Source organism: Zophobas morio, unplaced genomic scaffold (genome assembly GCF_036711695.1).
Source record: "Zophobas morio isolate AGI-343-1 ecotype UQ-CSIRO unplaced genomic scaffold, CSIRO_AGI_Zmor_V1 ptg000026l, whole genome shotgun sequence".
Classification (NCBI taxonomy): Eukaryota; Metazoa; Arthropoda; class Insecta; order Coleoptera; family Tenebrionidae; genus Zophobas; species Zophobas morio.
In genome coordinates this window covers 11,083,008-11,105,188 of record NW_026972131.1, presented here as the reverse complement: position 1 = coordinate 11,105,188, position 22,181 = coordinate 11,083,008, and the positions used below count along the sequence as shown (strand labels likewise).

The following is a 22,181-nucleotide window of genomic DNA, read 5'->3' as shown; positions in this document are numbered from 1 at the left end:
TTTTTAAGCGTAGAATTGGACAATCTGATAAACTAAAATTCAATTATCATCTCACAGTAAATAAAATAAGCCAATGAAATTCAAAAACCAATGACCAATACAATAAGTGATGAAAAAAAGGTGATAGATGAGCTTTGAAATTTTTTTAAGCGTAGGTCTAATCACCGACAATACAAAGTTCAATTTTCATCTCAATTAAATTCAGAGTGGGTGAGGTTAGTTTTCCTTTTGTGTTGTTGTATAATGTCAAATGTCAAATATCAAATCACACACACAAAATAAAGCAAAAAATTCTTTTTTATATAGATTTAGAAGAATTCGTCTTCAGGGTTAAAATTGAACAGGGAGCGTAATTAATTTGGTTCGAGATTATTCTAGAAGAATTCTGTCTCGAAATCTGAAATTATAGACTTCTGATTTATTTGTAGAGCTAGAACTGCAGAACGAAATCAAAAGTTCGATAGAATTTTAGAAGAGTTGGAAGAATTTATATACGAATTCTACTCGAAAAGGAGAATATTTACTTAATTTCAGTTAGAGACAATTTTTCTGTCCGAAAAGTAAGTGTTTTAATTTCGGATAAATTTAAATAAATTTGGTGTTTTGTTGCTGGATGAACTTGAAAAAATCTTTTGAGCTTTTAGTGTTTTCCTTTTTACGAATCTGAAAAAGTCTTGAGTGTTTTTTCTTATAATAATTTAATTAAACTTCTTATAGGAGACGTTATTTGACAAAATTGATCTTATTTTAGAAGGTACTAGTCCCGCCCACCCGCCCACTCTTTTCTTAGAGGATATCTCATCTGCCAAAATCAGTCTTATCTTAGCAAGTATTAGTCCCGCCCACCCACCCTTTCTTTTCTTAGAGGATATCTCATCTGCCAAAGTCAGTCTTATCTTAGCACGTACTAGCCCCGCCCACCCACCCTTTCTTTTTTTAGAGGATATCTCATCTGCCAAAGTCAGTCTTATCTTAACAAGTACTAGCCCCGCCCACCCTCCCTTCCTTTTCTTAGAGGGTATGTCATTTGCCAAAATCAGCTTTATCTTTTTTTCTTATTCGTAGATTCAACCACTTGACAAAATAAAATTAAATTTTCATCTCAGTAAATAAATAAGCCAATGAAATTCAAAAACGGAGGTGGGTGGGGTTAGTTTTACCTTTTTCGTCTAGATTTCCCTGTTTTTCAATATAAAATCCACTTTTCCACCAATAAAATGAATGATTACAAAGAAAACAGGGTGGGTGGGCGGGGCCACTTTGATTTTTTTAATCGTAGAATTGGACAATCTGATAAACTAAAATTCAATTTTCATCTCACAGTAAATAAAATAAGCCAATGAAATTCAAAAGCGAATGACCAATAAAATAAATGATGAAAAGAATATGTGGTAGATGAGCTTTGAAATTTTTTTAAGCGTAGATCTAATCACCGACAATACAAAGTTCAATTTTCATGTCAATTAAATTCAGAGTGGGTGAGGTTAGTTTTCCTTTTTTGTTGTTGCATAATGTCAAATGTCAAATATCAAATCATACACACAAAATAAGGCAAAAAAGTCTTTTTTATATAGATATAGAAGAATTTCGCCTTGAGGATTAAAATTGAATAGGGAGCTTAATTAATTTGCTTCGAGATTATTCTACAAGAATTCTGTCTAGAAATCTGAAATTATAGACTTCTGATTTATTTGTAGAGCTAGAACTGTAGAACGAAGTCAAAAGTTCGATAGAATTTTAAAAGCGTTAGAAAAAAAGAATATTTAGTCAATTTCGGGTTACGAGACAATTTTTCTGTCCGAAAAGTCAGTGTTTTAATTTCGGATAAATTTACAGAAATTTGGTGTTTTGTTGCTGAATGAACTTGACAAAATCTTGAGTGTTTTTTCTTATAATAATTTAATTAAATTGCTTATAGGATACGTCATTTGCCAAAATAGATCTTATCTTAGAAGGTACTAGCCCCGCCCACCCACCCTCTCGTTTCTTAGAGGGTATGTCATTTGCCAAAGTCAGTTTTGTCGTAGCAGATACTAGCCCCGCCCACCCGCCCTCTTTTTTCTTAGAGAATATCTCATCTGCCAAATCAGTCTTATCTTAGCAAGTACTAGCCCCGCCCACCCACCCACAATTTTCTTAGAGGTTATGTCATTTGCCAAAATCAGCTTTACAGCAAGTACTGATGACTACTTTTACAAAAAATTGATTTTTTGTTGTTGTTTTTGTTTTTGTTTATAATTTAAAAATGTCTCATTAATATATTTTTTTTGGTTTATTTATTAATGAAAAATAACAGCTTGTTGGATTTCAGTCACTATCGTTACTAATAAAGGACGCAAAAAAGGAAGTAAGTACACAAGCATACAAACAAATTATAAACAAACTTATGAACAAATTTCTAAAAAATTATGAACAATTATTTATCAAGAAATTTAGAAGAAAGTTACTAATCAACAAATGTTACAGCAATTTATAAATAAATTAGTCATGACCAAACTTATAAATATACAAGAGTCTGTAAACAATTAATTAACGGATGTCTAAACATTTTTTTTTATTAAAAACTGGGACACTGAAAATTTTGCCATTGTAAATTGTTCTTCAAAAAGTCAAACAAAATGACATTTAAAAAAAAGTATGTCAGAACCTTCAAATTTCTAATTTTCAAGATTAACTAGTTACCAATTGTGTCCCAGTTTTTTTGTCCACTGATTAATATTATAAAATAATCTCTCTTGCATTTAAATTGGTGTGATTGTTACCAGAGAGCCATGAATAATACGATTAAAAATAACCATGGATTTTTGAACGTTTGTCTTTGACTGTTACATTTTCAACTAAAACTTTCAAATTGACGTTAATTTGACAAGACGAAAATTTCATGGCTATCTTTGATCGTGTTTTTTCATTGCTCTCCCGCATGAATTCTAGGAAGTGAACTTTAAGTTGAGCAGTCAGTTTGTTAAATTCGTTTGTTGTGATTGCAGAATGAGTCGAATTTTCAAAATTTGTTTGCGACTACAAAAAAAAAAGAAATATCAAATGCTACATAGGCAACCAACAATACACCCACTTATAATTTTGCGCGCTTCTTACTAATAACACGTTTTGAGCCTATTTTTCGATTCGCCTAATTTAAGGTGTTTAAATGCGTTCAACACAGTGTAGAAACCATAACTAAGCTTTTGTTATTACATATTCTAAAAAATAAGACGTTTCAAATCGTGCAAATGGGGTGATCGTCTAGGGATTTTCGTTCGGCACTGTCCGTCAACTGTCATTCTGTCACTATTGCCTGCCGCCGCTAGTGATGTATCATTTGACGTGTCCAAAATGAACCTATAATTTAATAAATTGTAAATAACACCGAACAGAATAAATTAATGTACAAATAGGTTCGTATCCACCACCGTTCCATCCTTTCTGCGCCATTTTTTATACACCTTTCACCCCAATCCGCACTCCAACACTGACGAATTCACTTTTCAGGAAGCTAAAATTGGGTCGTAAGAATGGAAGACGAATTACTTAGCTCAGCGAGCAAGAAAAGTGCAATTTCGCAGGCGTGGACGCGACTATCACAGGTAAACCCCCCAAATTTAACCTCTTATCGGGCTTTCAAGTCACTGTGCTGTCCATTGTAACTTAGTATGATGTATGTCGATGACTTATCGAGTTGATCATGTTGTGGGTATGCAGATATACCAAAGTACGTTGGACAGGTGGACCCCGCATACTAGATGTCGTTGGTTTGGGACGTTGGCGCTTCTGTTGGGTTTCGGCATTCGCATCGTCACCAAGCAGGTACTTATGATATTATGTTGTTCTAGTGGTACCAGGGAGTGGTGGACAGGACAGTGCCATGGCAAAAAACACGATGGCTCTCTGCCTTCCTGCTCATCGTCGGGTTTTTGGCCCGAGTGCTTTACGCACAGGTATTTTAAGTTAATTACATTTTTTTTGTATTACACTGTACATGTTTACGTCCGTTTGCTTGTCAATCGGGGACCGTTTCTGCCTTTTCCACCACTTCAAATCAACCGCCGGATTTAGGGATTTTCATTTGTTGATTGTGATAGCTGAATGTGTGGCACGTTGTTATTGATGGAGGGTTTGACAGTCATTCTCATTAGGTTAATTATCTTGATGACACGCAACTCTGGGGAAATCATCAAATGCGACTATGATGTAGTGTGACGTCAGCAGACGGTCGTGAAGGCCTCCGTTTTTTTTTTGTTTACATTTTTTAAACTATAATTTCGTAAAATAATTGCGTCCAGTTATCAAATCGTGACACTAATTTAGTTTAAAATGGGATATTGATCCGTCCTTGAATATTCATATGCAACATTATTTAATAGCAAAATCGTTTATTGATGACTCATGTTATGATGTGGACACTGTCATCGCATTTTTAGCCAATCTTGTACTATTTTAATAAAGCCAATTATTTTATATAAATAAATGAAACAATGCTTGATTTTAAACGTCTTACGTTTATATTCCACGAAAGGTTTTAAGATAAAAATGAATCACGATGATAAGACGATTTTCAGGAAACAACGTCATGTGAGATAACCGGTAAATGAGTATTTGATTTAATAAAATGTAGGAAAACGTTGTATAATCTTTTAGGATACGAAAATGCAATTTTCACCTCATCCGGGCGCCGTTTTAAGTCCGCACTTGTTTCTGTTTTTCCTTAGCGATGTTCACAGTAGAACAAATGTCCGAATCACTGAATAAAAATACCATGAGTGGGCGTAGACACGTTCCAATTTTTTAATGTGGTGTTCCAGGGTTGGTACATCGTAACTTATGCGTTGGGTATTTACCACCTAAATTTATTCATCGCGTTCCTCACGCCGAAAATCGACCCGGCTATGGATTTTGATGGTGAGTTACCAAATTCGTCGAACTAATTTAATCGCTAGTCGTAGCCGAAGAAAATGGCCCCGAATTGCCAACGAGAGCTAACGAAGAGTTCAGACCGTTCATTCGGCGACTGCCGGAATTCAAATTCTGGTATTCTGTTACCAAAAGTACGTTAATAGGTATTTTTTGTACGTTCTTTGAGTGTTTCAATATACCAGTATTCTGGCCAATACTAGTAATGTACTTTATTACGTTATTCTGTATCACCATGAAGAGACAGATTAAGGTAAGTTTTGGGTTTTTTTGGCTTCCAAAATGATTATTTTGGTTTTAGCATATGATTAAGTATAGATATTTGCCTTTCACTCACGGTAAGCCAAAGTACCAAGGACACGAGGAACCTACAGGAAAGGTGATCATTTCACCCAAGTGATGTGAATAGACTAAAATTAAAGACAGTAATTGAATGAATTTGTAAAAAATGATGACAACGTATTTTGTCAGTATTGTTGGAGTGGGACGCTTGTTTACTCCAACAGAACCTAATAAAGTGTGTAATCATAAATTATTGTTTTGGGAATGTCATATTTTTTATAAAGAGTTCCAAGCTACTTTTTTATTTCGTCATGTAATGTGAATCCTGTGGAATTTATGTAACTAAATTCGGATGTAATTGTTTTGTATTTATTGGAATCTTTATTGTTTACTGGAATCAGTAACCCGGCGGTGATGTTTTCATTAATGCAATGTTGAAATGTAAGATTTGTACATACGTTATGTTTTTATCGTACAATAAATCACACACAAAAAATTTGGTTCGTTTTATTATTTCATAGAAAACAATTAGCGATTGTAGATTGATAAATTAGATAACAAATCGACATTCTTTTGAGATACTAGATTGTGTCTGGCGCTTCCCGTGGAGAAAATCGGTTTTATGGTGCGTTTAACAATGATTGAAGAAACATTGGAGGTAAGCGTTTCTTTTCATGTGGGTGAAATAATGTTTGTGTGTTTTATTAGTGTGTTTTCTAGACCCCTATAGTACGAAATTGGTCAAATTAAGAACGACCTACTACTGAAGGACAAGGGGTGTTATTTATGCCTCTGGTTTTTACTTCACAGCGGTTATCACAAAACGAAAGTCGTACAATCAAAATTTATAATTTTTTTAAGAGTTTGATTGGTTGGATTATACTTACAGCCTTCGACCAATTTTTTATTGATCAAATTAAGAACCTCATTTTTTAGCTTGCTTATACAGGGTCATTAAAAAAAATATGTATGAGTCAATTTATTTTATTGAATAAATCAAGAATTGCAAAACTTTAAAGATGTTGTAAGCATGGTAAATTGTTAATCAAAATCTATCTGTTTATTCCTCCCAAATTGATGACGTCATCTCAAGATTTTGCCGAATAAATTCTACACAAAATGTGCAAAATATGATGAATTTTCACTTGTGGCTAAATTAGCTTTTTTCTAGTTTCATGACATGATCAAACAGGAGCCCGCCCACCCACCCCTTCTTCGTTCCAGTGACTATTCTTAATATTGTTCAGTCCTATCTAATCAAGTTTTAGCCCCGCCCACTCACCCTTTTTTTTCTTAGAGAATACTTTACCAAAATCAATCTTTTCTTAACAAGTACTAGCTCCGTCCACTCGCTCTCCATTTTCTTAGATGTATGTCGTTTGTCACAATTAATCTTATCTTACCAAGTACTAGCCCTTCCCACAGACTCCAAATTAAAACTTGGAAAGATGATAAAAATCTTAAAGATCTAAAAGTATTTAAAATTCTAGAGTTACTGAAGTATCTAAAAATAATGAAAATCTAAAAGCTCTAAAGATGATAGAAATTCTACTCATTCTCGTATCATGAACAAGCAGTAGCCCCGCCCACCCCACCTCTTCTTCGTTCCAGTGACTATTCTTAATATTGTTCAGTCCTATCTGATCAAGTTTTAGACCGCCCACCCACCCTTTTTTTTTGGAGGATATGTGATTTGTCAAAATCAATGTTTTCTTAACAAATACTAGCCCCGCTCACCCGCCCTCCATTTTCTTAGGGGGTATTCCGTTTGTCACAGTTAGTCTTGTCTTAGTAAGTACTAGCCCCTCCCATAGATTCCAAATTAAAAATTGGAAAGATGAGGAAAATCCTAAAGTTCTAAAAATATTAAAAATTCTAGAGTTACTGAAGGATCTAAAAATAATGAAAATGTGAAAACTCGAAAGATTATAGAAATTCTAGTGATTCTAGTTTCATGAACCAGCAGTAACTCCGCCCACCCACCCCTTCTTCGTTCCATTGACTATTCTTAATACTGTTCAGTCCTATTTTATCAAGTTTTAGCCCCGCCCACCCACCCTTTTTTTTCTTAGAGGATATGTGATTTGCCAAAATCAATCTTCTTAACAAGTACTAGTCCCGCCCACCCGCCCTCCATTTTCTTAGGGATGGTGTGTCGTTTGCCACAATTGGTCTTGTCTTAGTAAGTACTAGCCCCTCCTATAGATTCCAAATTAAAAATTGTAAAGATGATAAAAATCCTAAAGTTCTAAAAATATTTAAAATTCTAGAGTTACTGAAGTATCTAAAAATAGTGAAAATTTAAAAGCTCCAAAGATGATAGAAATTCTGGTGATTCTAGTTTCATGAACAAGCAGTAGCCCCGCCCACCCACCCCTTATTCGTTCCATTGACTATTCTTAATACTGTTCACTCCTATTTTATCAAGTTTTAGCCCCGCCCACCCACCCTTTTTTTTCTTTGAGAATATGTCATTTACCAAAATCAATCTTTTCTTAACAAGTACTAGCCCCGCCCACCCGGCCTCCATTTTTTTAGGTTATGTCGTTTGCCACAATTAGTCTTATCTTAGCAAGTACTAGCCCCTCCCACAGATTCCAAATAAAAAATTGGAAATATGATAAAAATCCTAAAGATCTAAAAATATTTAAAATTTTAAAGTTACTGAAGTATCTAAAAATAATGAAAATCTAAAAGCTCTAAAGATGATAGAAATTCTAGTGATTCTAGTTTCATGAACAAGCGTAGCCCCGCCCACCCAACCCTTCTTCGTTCCAGTGACTATTCTTAATACTGTTCAGTCCTATTTTATCAAGTTTTAGCCCCGCCCACCCACCCTTTTTTTTCTTTGAGAATATGTCATTTACCAAAATCAATCTTTTCTTAACAAGTACTAGCCCCTCCCACAGATTCCAAATAAAAAATTGGAAATATGTTAAAAATTCTAAAGATCTAAAAATATTTAAAATTCTAAAGTTACTGAAGTATCTAAAACTAATGAAAATCTAAAACCTCTAAAGATGATAGAAATTCTAGTGATTCTAGTTTCATGAACAAGCAGTAGCCCCGCCCACCCACCCCTTATTCGTTCCATTGACTATTCTTAATACTGTTCAGTCCTATTTTATCAAGTTTTAGCCCCGCCCACCCACCCTTTTTTTTCTTAGAGGATATGTGATTTGCCCAAATCAACCTTTTTAACAAGAAGTCCCGCCCACCCGCCCTCTATTTTCTTAGAGCCACAATCAATCTTATCTTAGCAAGTACTAGCCCCTCCCACAGATTGCAAATTAAAAATTGGAAACATGATAAAAATCCTAAAGATCTAAAAATATTTGAAATTCTAGAGTTCCTGAAACATTAAAAATAATGAAAATTTTAAAGCTCTAAAGATTATAGAAATTCTAGAGATTCTAAAGGTTCCAAAGTTTCGAGAGGTATAAAAGCTTCTAAATATAACAAAAATCCAACAAAATCTTAAAAATTTTAAAGAATCTGGGGGTACTAATGATCCTAGAAATTGCAGAAATTTTAGGCTTTATGAAACTCCTAGTAATTCACAGAGTGTTCAATATTTCCGTAGGTTGGAAAGAGTCTAAAGACTAAATACTCCGAAGACTTCAAGGTTTTAAAGGCTCTAAGGACTCTAATAAGGGGCCAAAAACTAAAATTCTGTTTCGAGTAGGTACTTGAAAGATTCTAAAGGTTCTAGAGAAATTTCAAAAAGCCAAAGATTCTAAAACCTGTAAAAATCGGGTGAACTTTTAAAAATTCCAAAGGCCTTAAAGACCTAAAAATCGTAAAGATCGGAAAAATGCTCTCTTCAATTTTTATAAATCCTAAAAGCACTGAAGGTCTTAATATCTTATAAATCTTGTAGAGTTTAAAGATTCCAGAGATTCCAAAAATTCCAAAGATTTAGACTCTTGAGATCTATAAATTTTAGAAAATCTGAAAAAATTTAGAATGTGGAAGACCCAGAAGTCTTGAAAATATTGGAAAAGGTTGAATTTCAAAATTCTGGTATAACTGGGGCCTGATAATTTTAGAAATATTGGAAAATGTGGAAATTCTGGTCATTTGTGTACATCGGAAAATCTGAAAAATTGGGCTCGTAATTTTAAAAATTTTGCAAATTACGAAAATTCCCAAATTCCTGTAAGGACTTTGAAAACTCTAAAGATTTTAAATACTCGAAGGTCTTAAACGTAAAAAATCTATCTGTTTATTTCCTCAAAAATTGATGACGTCATCTCAAAATTTTGCCGAATAAATTATACGCAAATATATGAGGAATTTTCACTTGTGGCTAAATTGAGCTTTTTTCTAGTTTCATGACATGAAACAACAGTAGCTCCGCCCACCCACCCCTTCTTCGTTCCATTGACTATTCTTAATACTGTTCAGTCCTATTTTATCAAGTTTTAACCCCGCCCACCCACCTTTTTTTTCTTAGAGGATATGTGATTTGCCAAAATCAATCTTTTCGTAACAAGAACTAGCCCCGCCCACCCGCCCCCCATTTTCTTAGAGGTATGTCGTTTGCCATAATTAGTCTTATTTTAGCAAGTACTAGCCCCTCCCACAGATTCCAAATTAAAAATCCTAAAGTTCTAAAAATATTTAAAATTCTAGAGTTACTGAAGTAACTAAAAATAATGAAAATGTGAAAGCTCGAAAGATTATAGAAATTCTAGTGATTCTAGTTTCATGAACCAGCAGTAGCCCCGCCCACCCACCCCTTCTTCGTTCCATTGACTATTCTTAATATTGTTCAGTCCTATTTTATCAAGTTTTAGCCCCGCCCACCCACCCTTTTTTTTTCTTAGAGGGTATGTGATTTGCTAAAATCAATCTTCTTAACAAGTAAGTCCCGCCCACACGCCCTCCATTTTCTTAGAGCCACAATTAGTCTTATCTTAGCAAGTACTAGCCCCTCCCACAGATTCCAAATTAAAAATTGGAAAGATCTAAAAATATTTGAAATTCTAGAGTTCCTGAAACATTAAAAATAATGAAAATTTGAAAGCTCTAAAGATTATAGAAATTCTAGAGATTCTAAAGGTTCCAAAGTTTCCAGAGGTATAAAAGCTTCTAAATATAAAAAAAATCCAACAAAATCTTAAAAATTTTAAAGAGTCTGGGGTTACTAATGATCCTAGAAATTGCAGAAATTTTAGGCTTTATAAAACTCCTAGTAATTCCCAAAGTGTTCAATATTTCCATAGATTAGAAAGAGTCTAAAGACTTAAGATTTTAAAGGCTCTAAGGACTCTAATAAGGGGCCAAAAACTAAAATTCTTTTTCGAGTACTTGCAAAATTCTAAAGGTTCTATAGAAATTTCAAAAAGCCAAAGATTCTAAAACTTGTAAAAATCGGGTGAACTTTTAAAATGACAAATATTTTGAAAATTCCAAAGGCCTTAAAAACCTAAAAATCGTAAAGATCGGAAAAATGCTTTCTTCAATTTTTATAAATCCTAAAAGCACTGAAGGTCTTGGACACCCTAATTAATATCTTGTAAATCTTAGAGACTTTAAAGATTCCAGAGATTCCAAAAATCCCAAAGATTTAGACTCTTGAGATCTATAAATTTTAGAAAATCTGAAAAAATTTAGAATGTGCTATTGCTTGAAAATATTGGCAAAGGTTGAATTTCAAAATTTTGGTATAAATAATTTTAGAAATTTTGGAAAATGTGGAAATTCTGGTCATTTGTGCAGTTCGGAAAATCTGAAAAATTGGCCTAATCTGGAAAATATGAACATTCTGGTAATTTTGAAAATTTTACAAATTACGAAAATTCCCAAATTCCTCAAAGGACTGTGAAAACTCTGAAGATTCTAAATACTCTAAGATCTCAAACGTTAAAAAGTTTTTAAAATTCTGTTCCAAATATTTCAAAGATTCTATAATTTGTAAAAAACGCATGAACTCTTAACATGACAAAAATTTTGGCACAATAACACGTTGCTGCCTCGTAGTCTAGTGGTCAGGATACCTGTCCGGCAAGCGGGTGACGTGTGGTTCGATTTCCACCGAGGCAGCAAGATTTTTCTTCGCTTACCTTCAAAAGATTCCAAAGGCTCTAAACAAAACAAAAATCATAAAAATCCTTTAATTTTTATAAACCCTACAAGTATTAGGGGTCGTGAACACCCTAATTATTATCCTAAAACATCTCAGAAATTCTAAAGATTTCAGAGATTCCAAAAATTTCAAAGATTTAAAGACTTTGGGGTTTATTAATTTTAGAAAATCTGGAAATTCTAGAAAGTGTGAAAAATTGGGAAAACCTAGAAATCTTGAAAACTGAGGAAAATGTTGATTCCTGGTATATCCGAAAACTGACATTTTTACAACATTTAGAAAATCTTAAACTTCTCACAATTTCAAAAATTTACTCAATTCTAGTAATTCTAAACATTTTACTGAATTTTCCAAATTTCCATTTTCCAAATAGTGTGAAAGTTCAAAGCCTTATCTAAATTTCAAAGATTTCGAGGATTCCAAAGGTGCCAAAACTCACAAGTAAATTGAAATATGGGTCCTTGCTAAAATATCAATGATGGTTTAAAAAATATATACATATACGGAAAAACTGACCATAAAGATGAAAAAAAAAGAATTCTCAAAGTTAAAGTTGATAATAATTTTTCGAAGTTCTATTTGTTCGACTGTACTTTAGGGGCTAGGGAAGTTTTTTAGAAATAACTTTCAACCATTTTTTAAGAATGTCAAACCTTTTCCGGGGTCCTAACTGTCTTTTTTTAAGAATGTGAAATCTTCTCGGGGGTCCCAACTGTCTTTTAAAAAAATGTGAAACCTCGGGGGTCCCAAATGTTTTTTTATGTGAAACCTTCTTGGGGGTCCCAACTGTCTTTTTTTAAGAATGTGAAACTTTCTCGGGGGACCCAAATGTCTTTTTTTTTGTGAAACATTCTCGGAGGTCACAAATGTTTTTTTTTTAATGTGAAACCTTCTCGGGGGTTCCAACTGTCTTTTTAAAAATGTAAAATCTTCTCGGGAGTCCCAACTGTCTTTTTTTAATGTGGTCCCAACTGTCTTTTCTAAAAATGTAAACCCTTCCCGGGGGCCCTAAATGTCTTTTTTTTTAATATGAAACCTCGGGGGTCTCCACTGTATTTTTTAAAAATGTAAAACCTTCTCAGGGGTCCCAACTGTCTTTTTTTAAAAATGTAAAACCTTTTCGGGGGCACCAAATGTCATTTCTAAGCATGTGAAACCTTCTCGGGGGTCCCAACTGTCTTTTTTAAAAATGTGAAACCTTCTCGGGGGCGCCAAATGTCTTTTCTAAAAATATGAAACCTTCTCAGGGGTCCCAACTGTCTTTGTTAAAAATGTAAAACCTTCTCGGGGGCCCCAAATGTCTTTTTTTATGTGAAATATTCTCGGCGGCCCCCAATGTTTTTTTTTAATGTAAAACCTTCTCGGGGGTCCCAACTGTCTTTTTAAAAATGTAAAACCTTCTCGGGGGTCCCAACTGTCTTTTTTTAATGTGGTCCCAACTGTCTTTTCTAAAAATGTAAAACCTTCCCGGGGGCCCTAAATGTCTTTTTTTTTTTATATGAAACCTTCTCAGGGGTTTCCACTGTATTTTTTAAAAATGTAAAACCTTCTCAGGGGTCCCAACTGTCTTTTTTTAAAAATGTAAAACCTTTTCGGGGGCGCCAAATGTCATTTTTAAGAATGTAAAACCTTCTCAGGGGTCCCAACTGTCTTTTTTTAAAAATGTAAAACCTTCTCAAGGGCCCCAAATGTCTTTTTTTAAGGTGAAACCTCTTCAGGTGTCCCAACTGTCTTTTTTTAAAAATGTAAAACCTCGGGGGCGCCAAATGTCTTTTCTAAGAATATTAAACCTTCTCGGGGGTCCCAACTGTCTTTTTAAAAAATTAAAACCTTTTCGAGGGTCCCAAATGTCTTTTTAATGTGAAACATTCTCTGGGGTCCCAACTGTCTTTTTTAAAAATGTAAAACCTTCCCGAGCACCCAAAATGTATTTTTTTTAATGTGAAACCTTGGGGGTCCCAACTACCTTTTTAAAAATGTAAAAACTTCTCGGGGGTCCCAAATGTTTTTTTTTAATAGTCTATTTTCTACAATACGATCATGCCTCAAACATATAGATTTTGCAATTAAGCTCCACCCCGTCTGAACTCATAACGGATAAAAAATTCGTTACAATAAAAGTAGGGGTGGGTGGGTGGGGCTAAATTTTTATTTTTCTTTCTTAACATATGTAGTTTTGTTTCAACACGATGAAAACATCTTTCAGTTGGAAATTGCCTGAATATATGAACTTTTCAATTAAGCTCCGGCCCCCCCGCGAAAATTAATTACTACCAATTAATCACAATGAAGATGGGGTGGGTGGGTGGGTTTAACCCTCGACTTTCTTTTCGTGATACACATAATCTTCTTTAAGCAATGAAACACTTAAAATATCAAATGGTGTTGTTGAAAGAAAATCTAATGTATTAAGCCCCACCCACCCGCCCCGATCTCTGTGTGATGAATTTTTTATTAGTTGTCGTCTCGAGGGGCGGAGCTTAATTCCAAAATACATATTTGCCTACAAAAATTTACCAGTTTAAACATGTTTTAAGTTTCTTGTTGTGAAAAGAAGACTACGTTTCATGACCCCTACAGCACGAAAATGTAGTACTAAATCTCATCTGATTTATCAGTGACTCATAGCACATTCTTTGTTAATCTGTAAAAACGTCAAATGATAACAAACTGACCCAATTTTAAGTCAAACTTTTGCATTTTTAGCCCTATATTGTACGACCCGGCACGAAAAACTTCGGCGAAAAGTACGAAGTGGTGTTCACCACCTACGCCGCCTTGCGACTGTCCCTCAACACCGCCGTCAAGAACTTCCAAATCACCTCCAACGAGAACTCCTGGGGCGACTTCGACGACTCGGTCTTCGAAATCGAGTACACCAACTCGAAAAAAATCGTGGCAGTGCAGCTAAAGCACGTCCGACAAAATGTAACCTACGAAAAACTAACCTCCACCAAAGGGGACTACAGCCTCCACAAGTACTACAAGAGTTACAAAGAAATAGGCGCTGACAAGAAAAACAGCTACTTTGTTTTGTACACGACGGGGGGGTGCAACAAGAGTGTGGAAAACTTTCGCTGGAAGAAACACCAACTTCAACAAACTTCCACGATTTTGGAATTTCTCCCAGGTGTTGAATGTTTCCAATTTCGGTGCGACGATTCAAGCAAGAAGAGCGAGTTTTTGTCAAGGTTCTATGTCTACACGAATCAGAAAAATTGCAGCCAGATGGAGAACGAAGTTCGAAGTTTGGTCACCAGGGAGTTTGGGAGTAGTGTGGAGGTCGAGGATGTGTTCACTTTTGTGGAAAAGTGGAAAAAGGGGCTGCTGGGGGGTCATTTCAAACTGACTAGAAACGATTTTGTGACCGAGGTGTGCGAGGTTTTGTTGGCCCCTCATGTAGTCAAGCCGACTTTCAAAAAAGAAAATTTGAGGTTTGTCGATCTGTGGAACGAAATAGTTGACTGCTTTAGTGTGACTTTTGTGGACGATGACGACAACACTGCCTCGACAATTTGGCAGACAATTTTCCAAGCGCTGGGTGTAGATAATTGGGACGAAAACAACTGGGGGACTCCTCGTTTGGTTCTAGAACTAAATCCAGTGGTTCCAAAGCGGTATTTACTAAACAAACTAACCAACAAGAATATTTCTCCAAAAAACTTGTACCTCGCTTTCTGGAAAAGTGGACAAGTCCCTCTGTTTTTACACTATGATAATAACTCAAACCTGTCAAAAATCGTCGATATTTTGCAGTCAACAACGACTAGAAAGTACTTCGTGGTTGCTACACCCCAAGAAAACGTCACGCATTTCACACGATTGTCAAAATTCACTAAACTCGACGATCTGTCTATACTAGAAAGCGACTTTCTCGAGACGGTTTTATCAACCCTCTGCATCGACATTCAAAGTCGGTTTAACCTAACTTTAGACGAAATGATTTCCTCAGATGGCCAAATTTCACACCACGTCACTCCAACCTTTCTTTTGGAAATCATGCAAAATCGCAGCGTCGGTTTAATCCCCGCCCACTTACCCCCAATTTACATCAAAAGACGAATCTCTGCCTTCCACGTCGACGTCAAACTCCTAAAATACATCCGAGACGAAATCATAGTCATCCAGTGTGACTTGAACACCCATTTTGACTACATTTTAACCGAGTTTTCGTCACGGGTTGTCGAATTCATCGGCCCGGACACTATCCTCCACAAAAAAAACATTTGTGTATCAAGTTACGACGTCCCTATCAACAATATAAAAAAATTTCTTGTGCAAGCTAACCACCCCAAATACCATATTTTCCTCATGACCCAAAAATTCGGCAGCCCGATTTTAAAATGGATTCAAAGTAGTTCGGTTGATTTATTGAAAGAATTCGTGAGCGAGGCAGGCAATGTTGACGATGAAGATGATTTGTTTTCGAACCCGAGCAACCCCATCTATGTAATTAGCTCACCCCCGGGCATGGGCAAGTCGACTTTAATTAATCAAATGTGCAGAACGTGCTCGCAGAATGTATGGATCCTGAAAGTTGAATTAATCGAGCATTCGAGTTATCTGCGGGGTACTCCGACTCTGGATTACTTCCGTAATTATTATTACGGTGGTGATAAATTGGCGAGGGTTTGTTTCGATTTTTTTGCCAGGAGGGGTGAAGTCGTTGCGTTGTTTGATGGGTTTGATGAAGTGGCGCCACGGTTTAGCGACACAGTCATGGGTGTGGTCGAGGATTTTCGCTCCATGGGGTTCACCCAGGTTATAACCACGCGACCCAGTGCGGCCCATATTCTGGAACGAAAGTTCCAAGTTTTGCCCCATTTTATATGCCCGTTTGACTCCGACGACAAAATTAAGTTTGTCCACGAATATCAAACTAGTGTTTGTGAAAATTTTCGGGCCACTTTTAACACAGTTCTGGCTAGTTTGTTACAAAATTTTTGTTCAAAGTTTTCAGACAACGCCCTGCAGATGTCGATGTTGTGCGAAACAGTTCACTCCGATTTGTCGCAAAATCGTGTCAATTTCGACATGGACATACTACAATTGTACCAGAAATTCATAGATTTGAAATTCGCTTTGTTTGAACGAAAGTATCTGCAAGGGTGCCACCCTACCATCTACGACTCCTTCACTCAAGACATACGTCAGCTCACGGTCTGGAACCTCGAAATTTGCGCCTTGATCGCGATTTTTGGCCACAAACAAGCCTCCTATTTCGCGAAACCTCACAACTTAAAATTCCTACAAGAACTGAAACAAGGGCAAGAAAAAATTGGTCTTATAACACAAGTGGGTCCCGGCGATGTGCCAATTTTTTTACACCAAACCTACGCTGATTATTTTGCAGCGACGTGGTTGGTCGAAAATTGGAAAACCAACAAGAGGGCGAAAAAACTCCTCGAAAAACTATTTCTAGTGAAAGCACACACGACAATCCGGCTCTTTTTTGACAGAATTGTGGCCCAAAAGGTACCACTTTTCGGGGCCGTGTTGGACCAAAACCCCGACAAAATTGGCAAATATGGTCATAAAGATTTCGAATTTGTGGACGATTTGGGCCGCAACGCTTTGCATTTGGCGTGTTCGTGGAAACTTAAAAGTGACCCGAAATTTTTGGACCTTTTGTTGCAACAAATCGACGTGAATTGTGGCCGCGACTTGTTCAATTTCACCCCAATCGAGTGGGCTGATCGGACTAAAAACCTTCTCGTTATTGACCAAATTCTACAAAAGGGGTACGACTTTGACGTATCTGGGTTGAAAATATTTGCAAACGTCAAGTGGGTTTTGTTGAAATGTATCAAAAAAAAGTGTATGACGTTGATGAAAAAGTTCGCCGATTATCTGAATACGGTGGAAATGTGGCTTTCCAGTAGCGACTACGACAATTTGTTGTTTACTGCAGTCGCGACGAACGACGTTGAAATTGTTAAAACATTGTTAGACATTTCAGAGTTCCGGAAACACATTAAAAATCAAGAAATTCACGGAAATGCGGCTTTACAATTTGCGATTTTGTTGGGTCATGAAACCATTGCAAAAAAATTCGTTGATTTTGACCCGAAAACGACGTCATATCAAGTTGCAGTGGAAGAAGCGACTGACGACATCAAACAACTATTAAAAACGGTTAACAACTAGTTTTATCAGTCTATAGAAAGTCGGTCTACTTTTTATCACTCTATCGTTGCTCTGAATGACAATAATGACGTGTCGCGTGACTTAACCTCACCCAGAAAGTGAGGTTAACAAATGTGTTTTTTCTGATTAATTCGTCGAGTTTTACTAAATGCCGCTTCACAGTGACGACTCAAGCAATAAACGACCCCTAGAAACCGATGATTCGGACTCAAACCCCAAAAAAAGAGTCTCCGATGAGGGACAAACTGACGATGAAATTGTCTCAGGTGGGGGCCCCACCGACGAACCAAAATTTTTCAACGGTGTAGAAATCTCCAAGCTCACTAAGCGTCAGCTGAAAAAATACAAAAAGTGTCTCAAGTGGCAGGAAATCAAGAAAGAAAAGCGAGCTAAGGAGCGCCTTCGGACTAAAGAAAAACGCATTCAAGCCAAGCTCAACAACGTCGATTTGGGGCCCAGTCGCAAGCAGTTGAAGAAGATGAAAATGAAGGACAGTCCGTGCAAAATTGGGGTCTGTATTGACTTGAGTTTTGACGATTTGATGATAGATAAGGTGGGTTAGTTTGGGTTTGTGGAAAGTTAGTAATTGAGGGTTGTAGGATATGGCTAAGACTATTAAGCAAATATTGAGGGTGTATACGGCGAACAGGAGGGCGGATGCACCTATGCAGTTGTCCTTGACCAGTTTTAATGGACGTAGTAAGACGGAAATGGCCAAACATCATGGGTATGAGAACTGGGATATAAATTTCTGTGAGGAGGATTATAGTCAAGTGTTCCCTAAGGAGAAGTTGGTTTATTTAAGTAGCGAGAGTGACAATGTTATCACTGAGCTGGAGCAAGACAAAGTGTACATAATTGGGGGTTTAGTTGACCACAATTTTCACAAAGTATATTTAGTTTTTTTTTGGTAATTTCTTATTGTTTTTTTGTTGTTGTTGTTAGGGAATTTGTTACAACAAAGCTGTAGAACAAGGAATCGCACATGGACAGTTACCCATAAATGAGTACTTCTGGCTAAATCATAGGAAGGTCCTAACTATTAATCAAGGTGATTTTTTTTTTCAAAGAAATTTCGAAAATTGTGTTGTTGTTTCAGTGTTTGAAATTCTGCTGCGCGTTAGTGAAGGAAAACCCTTTAAAGCAGCTATTGAATCTATTTTACCAAAACGCATAGAGAAAACTACGGCGGTTAAAGAATCGGACGACGAAGTGGATGAAGAAAAGACGTCAGTTAATAGTGATCAAGACGACGAAAATACAAGTTGACACTGATTTTTGTTGCTTTGTTATAAATAAATATTTATTGAAACAATTTCGGAGTGTAATAATTGTGTATTATACCCCGACGAATACCCTCTAAATTTTACGTCCCTTGTTGCCTGTAACGCGTCTCCATCCGTCTTTTTCGACAGCCCTCATAATGAACTACCACGAATGGGGCCAGGACCGTGTTTGTTACTTTTGGAGACCGACATGCAATAAATACGGCCGGAACTTGTTATGTTTCCGACAACGGACACGCACCATGGGACTTGTATTCCTAATACAATGAGCCATTTCCCATTCGTTTAGCTTCAGAATATTTGATAAAGTAATAAAATAATGGAACAGCCGTAAAGGGATGGGTTTGACCCGAGGTACGAAAAGATCCAGGCCGGCGAGCAATTGGATTACGAATCTCGTTAACTACGACAGTACAACTTTTTCTACTTTTAGATAAAATAAATAACATTTATAATAATAATATTTATTGATTTCAACAGGACGAAATTACAGAAACCAAAAACTAAAAATAACTAGAAAATTGACAAAAATTAAGTAACCTTAAACATAGTAAGAGCACATTTTAAACATATAATACTATTCTAGAATGTTTAGCAAGTTGGCAGAGATCAAAATGTGCTACTTTTAAGCTTAAACGGACTCCGATGCTGCTGCCACCAGACCGAAATCTAAACTGAACACCGGTCGCTCGTAGGAAAACGCGTTTCGGTTTAATTATGATATATTAATGGTAACATACCCCTTACTTCCATCTCCTTTCGTAACCTCTCATCTAGTATCATTGCGTATATTTCAAAAAAACTCGGCCATTTTCGGAAAAATATCCACTTTCCTTCGTGTTCACAGCACTTAACACAAAACATTTTCGCTAATATTTATTAACAATAAATTAGAAATTCGCGAACACGTACTACTTTTAACCCAAAACGGAGCTACAGTGTTGCTGCTACCAGTCCGGAATCAAAACTGAACATAAAGGATCGAAAATGTCGAGTGAACGAATCACGGAATCCGATAAATTAAAACTGAAATCGTACTTACCCTGTTTTTGGTCCTTTTCGGAAAAATATCCATCTTCGTTCGTGTTCACAGTACCAATACAACACATTTTCACTAATATTTATCAATAATAAATTAGAAATTCGTGAAAAGAGCCCTACTTTAAAGCCAAAACGGAGCTCTGATGTTGCTGCCACCAAACCGAAACAACCGAAAATGAAGAGTAGAAGGTATATCACTTGGTAAAATCAGTCTTATCTTGACAAGTATTGGCCCCACCCACCCTCCCTTTATTTACTTAGAAGGCTAGTAGCTGCCAAGATTAGACTGATTTTGGCAGATGACATATCCTCTAAGAAAAGAGAGGGTGGGTGGGCGGGGCTAGCACCTGCTAAGATAAGACTGATATTGGCAAATGACCTATCCTCTAAGAAAACAGAGACATTACGATACACATTTTAGAAACATATGTTTATTATTTTTTATTATGTTTATCTATTATTATTGTACTTATTATTAATTTAGAATAGGAGCACGTCACCTTATTTCTTTTTTTTTCTTTTAATTTTTAATTAATCTTTCTGTTATATTATTTTCCTGTAATTGGGTGGTTGTCTAATCTGTTGGAAATAAATGCGTTATTATTATTCTTAAAAATCAGTCTTATTTTGGCAAGTGTTTCCTTGTTCATATATCTCCATACTTCTTCTTCTGTTTTCAGGGACTTTATTATGTTTTCTTTTTCTTCTCGTTTTTCTCGTTTTCTTTCTTCTCATTTTCTCCTATAATTCTCTCTTGCTTTTAAGTACTCTTCTTTCCTTCCCCTGTTATTCTTCCATTTTCTTAATTTTTCCCTTGCTTTTCTCTTCAACTCACTACATTCTCCGTTCAATCCATTATTCCTCCCTTGCCATATGTATATCTTTCTTTTTTCCGAAGCATCTTCAATTAAGTTGATCAGTTCTGCTATCATAGCTTCTATTTCTTCTTTTATTTCCAATCTCTTTTTTTCTAGTCTACTTCTGTATCTTTGAATTCCCTCTTCATTCCATATTTTTGTTTCTATTTCTTTTCTTTCGTTTCTTCTCTCTTGTTTTTCGTACTCTTGCTCTTTTTCTTTGATTTTCATTTCTAGTGGCATGTGGTCTGATTCTACCCTTTCCCCCACTTTGAAACTCTCTATTTCTTCCCACGCCTCTTCGTTGACAATCCCATAATTTATAATTGATTCTCCGCTAGCCCCTACGTACGTTCATTCTCCTTCGCCTTTTCTTACTGTTAATTTTTAGTCGTTTTTTGTTGGCTTTTTGGTCACTTTTTTGTTGATTTTTGGTCGTGTTTTACTTTCTTTAGTTGCATTTTTGTTTCTACTCTACTTTTTTGGTCTTTTTTTCAATTCTTTGTCGCTTTGTTTTTCGTTGTTGTTTTTTGTTAGATTTTTGTTATACTTCTTTATTTACCTTTTTTATCGCCTCATTTTTGGTCTTTTTTTAAACTTTTTTTGATAATTTTTTTAATTATTTTCTGGTCACTTCCTTTTTTTTTTAACTTTTTTTGCTTTTTTGTGGATTTTTCTCGTCTTGTTTTTTGTTTTTTTGCCGTTTTTTGGTGGATTTTTTTGGTCAGGGTTTTTTTGTTTTTTTTTTTGCTTTTTTTGGGTCACTTTTTGTTCATTTTTTGCATTTTTATAGGCTTTTCTATAAAATTATTTATTGTCGCCCCTTTTTGTCGTTTTCTTTTAGTGTGTTTTTGCCTTTTTTTGGTCATGTATTTTATCAATTTTTTGTAACTTTTTTTGTTTTTTGTCTCTTTTTTTCAATTCTTGCCCTTTTCTAACTTTTTGTTGGTCGCTTTCTACCTTACTCTTAATATTTTTATTGCCTTTTTATTTTGCCATTTTTGTAGCCTATTTCTGGTCGCTTTTTTATCACTTCCTTTTGTTTCCTTTTTTGTCGCTTTCTTTGTTTTCAATTGTTTTTAATCGCTTTTTTCTCATTTCCTCCATTTTTTAATAATTTTTTTGCTTCTTGTCATTTTTGTCTCTTTTTTGTTTTTTGTTTGTCATATTTTTAATAGGTCCCAGTGTCTATGATCGTTTTGTAGATTTTTCGACGGTTTTTTTGTGTTGCGTTTTTTTTTCCTAGGTTTTTCTCTTGCTTTTTGTGGCTTTTCTGTTACCCTATTTCTACTCTACGTTTTTGGTCTTTCTTTTTCATTTCTTTGTTGCCTTGTTTTTCGTGGTTTTTTGTTTTTTATTGGATTTTTGGCAATTATTGTTGATTTTTTGGGCGTTTTTTAATTTATTTTTGCTTTTTTTGTAACATTTTTTTGTCGCTTTTTTACCTTTTTAGTCGCCTTATTTTTGGTCTCGTTTTACCTTTTTTTGTTGGCTTTTTTTAAATTATGTTTTTAATCCCTTTTTGGTCACTTCCTCTTTTTTTTTATATTTTTTTGTCGATTTTTTCCA

General features: G+C 35.5%; 3 protein-coding genes across 4 annotated transcripts; all 3 read left to right on the top strand.

The window, feature by feature from the left end:
- Nucleotides 1-3,276: 3,276 nt before the first annotated feature.
- On the top strand, nt 3,277-5,440 carry LOC135136016 (protein RER1-like). Of its 2 annotated transcripts, none has more exons than XM_064065131.1 (6): nt 3,277-3,395; nt 3,490-3,584; nt 3,700-3,804; nt 4,800-4,896; nt 4,941-5,161; nt 5,210-5,440. In XM_064065131.1, exons 2-6 carry the CDS (start codon nt 3,513-3,515, stop codon nt 5,306-5,308), a joined length of 594 nt encoding a protein of 197 aa, XP_063921201.1. In that variant the 5' UTR covers nt 3,277-3,395; nt 3,490-3,512; the 3' UTR covers nt 5,309-5,440. The 2 variants fall into 2 exon arrangements, with proteins under 2 accessions (XP_063921201.1, XP_063921200.1); XM_064065130.1 differs by lacking the exon at nt 3,700-3,804 and adding an exon at nt 3,831-3,935 and having other exon boundaries at nt 3,278-3,395.
- Nucleotides 5,441-5,776: 336 nt separating this feature from the next.
- Nucleotides 5,777-17,444, top strand: LOC135136014 (uncharacterized). The gene is made up of 2 exons (XM_064065128.1): nt 5,777-5,848; nt 13,988-17,444. The coding sequence occupies exons 1-2, from the start codon at nt 5,813-5,815 to the stop codon at nt 17,426-17,428; spliced, it is 3,477 nt and encodes a 1,158-aa protein (XP_063921198.1). The 5' UTR covers nt 5,777-5,812; the 3' UTR covers nt 17,429-17,444.
- A 132-nt stretch (nt 17,445-17,576) lies between these two features.
- Nucleotides 17,577-18,743, top strand: LOC135136015 (tRNA methyltransferase 10 homolog A-like). The gene is made up of 4 exons (XM_064065129.1): nt 17,577-17,981; nt 18,028-18,318; nt 18,374-18,479; nt 18,528-18,743. Exons 1-4 carry the CDS (start codon nt 17,577-17,579, stop codon nt 18,695-18,697), a joined length of 972 nt encoding a protein of 323 aa, XP_063921199.1. The 3' UTR covers nt 18,698-18,743.
- Nucleotides 18,744-22,181: the final 3,438 nt, after the last annotated feature.